The 8,935-nt window shown below is 41.2% G+C and overlaps 1 protein-coding gene across 1 annotated transcript; it reads right to left on the reverse strand.

The window, feature by feature from the left end:
* Positions 1-2,125: 2,125 nt before the first annotated feature.
* Positions 2,126-8,917, reverse strand: LOC121961736 (alpha-2,8-sialyltransferase 8E-like). Its single transcript, XM_042511798.1, has 6 exons — positions 8,499-8,917; positions 8,294-8,368; positions 6,861-7,005; positions 4,412-4,524; positions 4,198-4,290; positions 2,126-4,115 (listed from the first exon to the last, which is right to left on the reverse strand). The coding sequence occupies exons 1-6, from the start codon at positions 8,690-8,692 to the stop codon at positions 3,641-3,643; spliced, it is 1,095 nt and encodes a 364-aa protein (XP_042367732.1). The 5' UTR covers positions 8,693-8,917; the 3' UTR covers positions 2,126-3,640.
* Between the last annotated feature and the right edge of the window lie 18 nt (positions 8,918-8,935).

Raw genomic sequence — 8,935 nt, forward strand, 5'->3', positions numbered from 1 at the left:
CCACACCATAAGATTGCCTAGTATTACATGATGAATCAAGAAACTGAAGCACAAAAATTCATATGGTGCCCTATCAGACATATTCACACATACCTGGGCAAAAACAGCATTATCAGTCTGTTTCTCTTAATCTCAAAATCATCTTTCGCTGCTTTGTGTGTTTTGGAAAGGAGCACGACATAAGCAGAGTTTGAGAAAGATTGCCGAGAAAGAGTGCAGGGAAAAGTGACAAAAATCTGTGTTACATGACTAGCATACCTGTATCTTTTGCTCCCGTCAGCACACAATGTACAAAATCCTTACTGTAACATGTTCTATGGGTGGATGGGAAATGTAACTTCATACTTACTTGTTGTCCACCATGGACAGTGATTACCAGGCACCCCAAACAAAAGATGCTGAACCACAAGAAGAAGATAGGCTTCAATGCCTGCCCCCCATACTTCTCCATTCACCTTCTCATCTCACACTCTGTCTCTCAAGAGCTGCAATCTCTGGCCTTTCTACTATCTTATGTGTTATTTGGCTCACAGCCCTGTTTACGCCTTGTATTAAAAAGCATCCTGAGTGATCAGATCACACATTGACAGTTGTAAGTGCAGGTATGGTAGAAACCTCAAAAAGAGCAACTTTGCACAGATGTGCAATACATGTGATGGTTTCAGAACAGATCAATACAAAATTTTATTTAAATCACAAAATTACAGTGATCTTTATGACAAAATTATACATAAAGGGAGAAGCAGGGAAAGAAAGAGTGGGAGAGATGCACAGCAACAAAAAACAACAACAGAAATAATAATAGTACTAGTTGGCTGTATGATAGTTGGTTATATATGTCATGAATGTGAATATATGTGTATAATAATAGAAGAAGTATGACTAATAATAGTAGTAGCAATAGCGTCAGTGGCGGCGTTGTTATAGGTGATATCCAGTCTTTAGGTCATGACGTAACACCTTTTCAAAATACTATTTCCAGTTCCAAACCTCCTATTGTTTACAATGCTGCAGTCCTGTGTTTGAACAGATCCTGGTCCAAAAAAAGACAGAATTGATTAAAAAATCCCCTTTTAGCTGAGAAAACAATGGTAGAAACCTCGGGAAGAGCATCTGGGGAAGGATCCATCTTCCAGGATAGACATAGTCATGACTGGTTTTGGCTTTGGCTGTCCTAACCAAGAAAGAGCACAGTTATATTACATATATTGCTGTCTACAGCCAGGTAACCTTACCTGTTAATATGCCTTTATTATATGTCAACCTCCTTAACTTCACCACAACTCCATGACCAATAACTGATAGTGTCATCTGGATTTAAGTTCAAAGTTTAAGCAGACCTCTTCAGCCAGCTCAGCTCACCTGCCTCACAGCTGCAGCTCATTATCAATCAGTCCTGCATATAAGCCTCTCCAGCACACTCACTCACTGCCAGATTGTTCTACTGCGTCATGCGAGACTTTCCAGCGTTCTTCTGCCAGATCTCCCGAAGCCGACTCTGTCTGTCCCCGACCTGCTCTCCTCGTCTGCCTCCCGGTATACCTACCTGCCTTTTGTCCCCGACCACATGCTCTGCTTCAGCGTTCTGGAATCAAACTGCTCTGCTGGTAACGACTTCTCTGCCTGGCCTCGACAATCCTCCTGCCTGTTCCCCGTCGGTACTGCTGCCTTCGCGGACTGCTCAGCTGGCAACGAACCCCTCGCCTGTCTCCGACCATCCCTCCGCTCTCTCCCCGACGGCACCTCCACATGAACTGCCGGCTCGTCGGACTACGGGGCTTCCTCCTCGCCGACCACGTTTGCAGTAAGCTTCGTCTCTTCTCCTCATCTGAGCCCCAGAGACTGTGCTAGGGCTCTCCGCCCGAAGAACGAACTTTACACGATACTCACTCATTCTGCTTCAGACCTTGTTTGTGTTGGTATAAATAAAAGTTATTACCAACTGTTTCTGAGTGCCTGTGTACTGCATTTGGGTCCAAATCCCACCCGTTTCACTTTTGAGATGTTAAGGACAGTAGTTCTTGATTGAAATTCACTTAAAAGTAATTTGCATGTAAAATACTGATTTCATAACTAATAGTGTGTTTAGAATTGTTAAAATAATCTGAGGCACTCTAGAGTGTAATTATTTCAAATGCATTTATTATCCCATGACCATATAGTCTTTAACATATTGGAAAGTAGTCACATGTACAGCCAAGTAAGTAGTCACATGTTAGTATGGAGAGGTAAAATCACATGACAGACCATGTTCAGCAGAATAAACCACACATCCAAACCATCACAGAATATAATGAACACATAAAACAATTTCTACAAAACATTTTTATAACATCTTAGTTTTATGTTTTCAGTGCACACAGGCAAAATAGCCCTTAGCATTTTTGGGATATTTTTGGATAGAAACATATACATATGCCCTGGTTTGAATTGGGAACTTGGCTTCTCTCCTTTTTTGTAATAGTCCATGGTCCATTGAGAAATGTCAGGTGTTGTCCCTCCTGTTTGTACTTTTAAATATAACATTTAAATATTAATAAGTTCTAAGATGTCTTGCATTCTTTCATGTGTTTATTGTAGTTTTGCCTTGACATAGGGCTAAAGATGAGCTGCACCTGGAAAGTGGATGATATCAGGCAGCAGGTTCGGTTTTGATTAATAAATGAAAACCCTAACCATGAAAAATCAAGAAAATCGAGGAGTGATTTTTCATTTTTGTGTTCTTAAATTTGATCAATGTAGACACAATAGTCTCAGCTACACAATGTTAGTACCTTGATCACCAAAACAAATTCCTCGTATTGTGTTAACTATACCTGGCAATAAATCCTTTTCTGATTCTGATTCTGATTCTGATGAGAAACTGTGATCAAAGATGTGCTGTGTTTCGGTTGAATTCAAATGTATTTGAAAGAATTCGGAAGAAGGGCACGAACTGATAGACCCCCTGATATACCCTGGTCAGCAGCAAATCTCCTTCTCTGCTCCTCTCTAATCACACAGAGAGCTCTGTCCCTGCTTGCTTGTGTGTCTCTGACTGTGTATCTGCATCTGTGTGTGCTTCTCTGTGTGCATGTCTGTCAGTATGCGTGTGTGCTCATCTTTCTTCCCCTCTATTTAGACACAACTGACAAACATTGTGTAAGCAGTAGATGCATATTTTATCATTTAGCATGATCAGGTCATGTATATCATATATAATTATGATATTATATGATAATTATATTGTTCATAATAGAGTATTAAGTCTTTTTTCCTTCCATATTCACTCGCGGCTCCAAGAAAACATAGACCAGGTGCCAAAAACATAGCTGCAGATCATGAGCGTGCCGTGTGAATGGTTTGACTGCTCAGCATGGGCACTGAAAGCACGTAGCCAGCGCTCCATGGAAAATCGACACACTGCATGGCTGTTTCACATCTAGTGTGGATCTGGTGTTATGCTCCAGGACTAAGCGCTACAGTACTGGCCTCCTGTTGTGGTTCAGCCAAAACCTTCTGTAAGAAATGTTAAATGAGGAACAATAAACTTTAACACACTCACAAAGCAGAAAGGAACTGTTTTCCCTGGAGCTCCACCCATTGATCAAGCTTCATTTTGCTTGTTCTAACAAAATCCAGCCAAACCTGGTAGTAGGAACTACTGTAAACCTGGTTTGCAATCTCCCAGGTGAAGCCTGAGAATCCCCTGACTGTGCATCTTCAACAACAGGTCAAACTCAGCTGGCATTGTGTGGAGTCTCGATGGTTTTCTGTCATCGTAGTAGTGGTGAGATGTGCCATATGGTTTGTGTGGGTGATTACTAAAGGGCCAGAACCCGTACAGATGCACATTGTCACAAAGTTCAAGCGCAAGGCTAACCATCAACAGGCCGGTGGTAAGTCTTGCCTCTTGTAGACCTTTGGACTTCCAGAAGATTAGCAGATTCTGTAAGTATTTTGAATTTAAAAGGATAGGCTTCACTGGAATTTCAAAGTCCTCAATGCTGTAGATGGCCCGCATGCACACAGGAGTGCTGAAGGGGAAGGAGAAGGGGGATAGGAGCATCAGGGAGTTGCCGTACCTACGAAGACTCTCCACAAATGGACGGCGAAGGTTCAGTAGAGAATCATACCTAAAAATAAACAGTACAAATAAACAAAAATGTCAAGCAACAAGACAAAAGGAACATTAAAAGGTCCTTATCTCTTGCTTGCCTATCTACAAAGATGCTTGGGTTTGCTGTCACAAAGTCAGTCTTGTTGCCGACATCTTCCTCAAAGTCATCTCCCAAAGGTGGTAGGTTGCATCTGAACAAGCAGCAAAGAAGATATAGAGTTTGTCAAAAGGAATATTCAACAGAGATACATTAAATTCTGTTGATCATAGTTGGCATGCCTTTCAGTCTTTTACACTGGACACCTTTCTCACCTGATTACAAACTGAGCTGAGTTGATCATTTTCCCACAGCCGCTTTCATTCAGGATCCCTCCGTTCCCAACTATAGCACATGTTTTCTGTAGTTTCTTTTTAAATGGCTGCTTCTGGAATTAATAGCAGTGGAAAAGGTGTCACATAACAACAATATTTGTCCTGATTATAATGTACCCTGTGTGAAAGATCCAAAGGGAGGAAAATCTATGGCCTGATCTTGCAAGTACCTGCAGTATCCACATGCGTTAATATGTTTGTGTTTATTCATTCCATTTGCTGATGAACAAGATAAAGGTGTCTGGTCAGAGTTGCATCTCTTCTTCCTTGCAGATGATGTGGCTCTGTTGGCTTCATCAGAATCTGATCTCCAGCTTTCACTGGCTTTGTGTTCAGCCAAGTTTGAGGTGGTTGGGGTTAAAGTCAGGACTTCTAAATCTGAGGCCATGATTCTCTGGTGGTGGAGGATTTCAAGTCTTGTGCCTCCAGGCTTGGTGAATTAGTCACCCTTCCGGGGCCTTTTATTTTTCATTTAGTTTGACATGTTCTTTGACCCAGAAGAGGCCATTTTTAGTTTCAGTGTGCAGCCACATTTCTGCTGAATGATCTCAATAACCATCTGCTGCAATCCTTCTTTTGTTTATGCCTTCAAAAGGGTTGTCTGTATTAGTTTAACACAAACCATTGAACAATACCAAGATAATATTTTTAGTATTTATTATAATGCCACATTTTTGTACACTGGCATATACATTAGCAAAGAGTCTGAGCAGCTTCGACGCTTGTAAATAGTCACATGTATTTATTTGATCCAGCATGCCAGTAATTGCTGTGGTGGTGCGGACTTTTTTTCATGTATTTTTCAGAGGCTGGTGTGGCTTCCTGGTGCTGGAGCTCTGCATGCACACCTTTTGCTCATTCCACACTCATCAACAGCAGCTTCAAATCCCTGGTCTTTCTCTTCCTTGCTGCCAGATTGTCCCCCAACCTCCAGCACCTCAGCTACACACCAGCTACCCTCACACCACCTGAGCTATAAGCCACAGCTCCTTCAGTGCTGTAAGTCAAATTGCTTCCTTGCCTCAGCACACAAACACCAGAGCCATAAGTCATACAGCTTACCAACTTCAACCATTCCTTATCTACTACAACTCTGTCTGCTTTATCCTGACTCCGATAGTCATTTGAATTGAGCTAATGCTGAATTTTGTACCTATGACACACACACACACACACAAGGAGATCAGTAGAGTAAAAAGATGGATACAAAGCAGGCTAAACAACACTACAGCAGACGACTGCAGTGAGTAACATACATTATGGGTGAAACGCATTTCCAAGAAACTACACTAAAGGTAGCGCAGAGCTTGCAAGATGGGGCATCAGTCAATGGCTCCCAATGTTCTGGTTCAACAAGATCATCCAGATCATTAGTCAGTGCTGTGGCAGCACGAGCAAGAGCAAAAGCAGAGGCTGCACAAGCACATGTAACATTTCCTAGAAGGGAGACTGCAATTAAAGTTGAAAAAGCTAGACTAGAGGTTAATTTGGAAGACCTGCATCCTTAAAAGGAGGCTGCTGCTTTTATATCCCAGGCAGTGATATCTGAGGTCCGAACCATTTAACTCACAACAAAGGTCAGATACTCCAGACCATAACTCACAACTCTCACTCATCTGTCCAACCACAAAAATGAAATACCCCCTATGTTGAAAATAAAAATAGGCATTTCTGCAAGGACCAGACAGTGACATTTGGCATCAACAGCCCAGTTTTAATTCTCCTCAGTATGCAGGCAGTTCCTCTGTATGTCATCCAGAGTCTTCAGTAATGATGATGGATGTATGCAAAGAGCTTGTGAGCCTATTCCGCCATTCCGAACTCTTAAAACACAGCTGCTTTGACTGTGCTTTGGGCGTAAGATCGTGATGCAAAACACCACCTCTTGTGTCTGGATGAAATGCAGTGGTAGGCGTCAGGTGTGAACACAGACGGACAGAACCGGTCACTGTATTATACACTGCTGAATTGCTACACAGTCTGACAGCACCTGCTGTGTCACAGGAGAATACGGCCGGAAGGAACCAGTCTCATCCACATGTAATGCTGCAGGATGGCAGTAGGTTGAAACACTGCCAGTAACCAGGTAATATAAGGCAGGTTCCATTTGGCCATTCTTAAGGGACACAGTATGTACAACTCGGACATCCACTGGACTATAATAGCACCACCACTGGTTCTGTTTGGCTGCATTCTCACCTGACACCATTCAATGGTGTTTTCGGGTGCTTTTGGCAATCTTATGCAAAAAGCTCTGTTAAAGCCCTCTTTCACGTGGTCAGAATGGAACTTGCCATACCAAAGCAGTGGAATCTGCAACTTAAATTTCAGGAACATATAAGATAACAGACATTTTAATGATGGTAATATTCATGAAGGACAAACATACCTTTACAAAGGTGCGGAACATCTTCTCTGTCACTCTGACGGAATTACTCTGAACCCCCTCATACACAATCCTGGATCCCACTGGAGTGTTTGCCTGGGTAATGATGGCTTTGTCAAAAGCATTGCACTTTTTTTTCAGCTCAGATCTGGGGAGCCATAAGGTCTTTGTTAAATAACATACAAGATGGGCAGTAGTGTTGACTCTGACTGAGCTTCATAATTTGCAACATACAGTAACTCTCATCTGCAGTTCAGCACATTAGTCCAGCTTTAGCTGCTCTACACTGGCTTTCTGTAACATTTAGAATTGATTATTTTTAAGTATTTTTTGGGGCATTTTTTGCCTTTAATTGATAGGACAGCACAAGTGTGAAAGGGTAGAGAGAGAGGGTGACATGTAGCAAAGGGCTGAGGCTGGAATTGAACCTGTGACTGCTGCGGTGAGGACACAGCCTTTATACATGGGGTGCCTGCTCTGTCCATTGAGCCACCAAGCACCCCAACATTAAGAATAGATTTTGAGGTCTTCTCCTTACACACAAAGCCCTTAATGGGCAAGGACCAAGTAAGTTTATTGGAAGTTCCCAAAAACAGCCAAAAGACATATACACTATTATTATACTACTATTTCTAGCCTTATTTTTTAAATAATTCCAATGTTTTTTTCCCACTGTATGTTATGCATTCTGTGCATTAAATTCTTATCATTGTTTTATCTTACTTTGTACTATTAAGCGGGTCTCATCCATGCAAAGATGCATTCTATTCTGATCTTATTTTATTTTGACATGCAGGTTTTATTATGTCTGTCTTCTATGTCTTTTGATGTAAAGGACTTGGTGCATGTCATTTCTTTCTTGTAAAGCACGTTGGGCTGCATTTCTACTATGAGAGGTGCCATACGAATTATTGTTATTATTATTGTTATTATTATTATCTTACTCATCCAGCATTAATTTTAGCAGCAATTTTAGATTTATTCATAGTCTTGAGACAAAATGCTTATTAGTCTTCGAAAAGAATTGCACGCATGGCCATCGTTAGCCGTTCTGTTCTCCTCTCTTCTCTCATTTTGAATGTCTGATTCATCTCATCAATGAAAATGAAACATAGATTCCATCATAGTTTTTATAATCAAGATCTATTTTTAGCTTAAAATCGTCTCATTTTGGTCGTTGAGGAATTGTTTTTCTCATAGTTTTTGTCAACAAAATTTATTAAGGTTTAATTATTTTAGTCTGGGGTTTTTTGTCAGAAAGCAAATAGATTCAGCTGCAGCTAAACAATAGTTGTTTATTTATGTGCTCCTCTTGAGCATAGCTTGATGTGCAGTTTATTTGAACTACCCTTTTAATATTCTAATATATAGTTATAATACATTCCTGGACTGTGACCATGTCTGGATGTTTGTTTGCAAAATTCAAAATAAATTACCTGATCTTTTTGAGGTTTTCCTCCTGCTTTCTCCAGGTTTGGTTGTAACGCTGTTTTGTTTTGTCAAAGACTACTCTGTGAGACACAAACACACACACACACACAAATACACAGTCAGGTGTGTAATCTCTGTAGCACTGGCATGACTTCAACTGATGAACACAAATGTGACTTAGGGAGAGGCAGTGTTAGTGTTTGCTCTCACTGGCAGCTTTCACAGAGCTTAGAGGGTGGAGGGTGACCTCTCTTGTGACGAGGCGGTTTGTGAGGTGCCACGTCACTGTGGAGCGAACACAACAGAAACAGGACAGGTGAGTTTAGTGTGGATGCCATACAAAAGATTTGATTGGTGTGGAGCTCAAATCTCTCTCTCAAACAAGCAAACAGCTCAAACAGCATTCTTGTTCAGCCTGTTTAACAACACCAGATACTTTTCACTGCTCTGGCAAAAAGCATGATGAAAGCAGAGTTGGAGAAATTCTGTCAAAGTGCGCTGAGAAAAGTGACAACAGTCTGTCCTACACTATCATCTGTTATATGAGCATCTTTTATACCTCTTCTTGTAAACCAAAGTATGCCTGATAATATTTTGCTCCCTTTAGCACATTCAGCAAGCAATGTAAAAAACTTTCCTGACTGTAA

The sequence above is a fragment of the Plectropomus leopardus genome, chromosome 22 (assembly GCF_008729295.1).
Source record: "Plectropomus leopardus isolate mb chromosome 22, YSFRI_Pleo_2.0, whole genome shotgun sequence".
Classification (NCBI taxonomy): Eukaryota; Metazoa; Chordata; class Actinopteri; order Perciformes; family Serranidae; genus Plectropomus; species Plectropomus leopardus.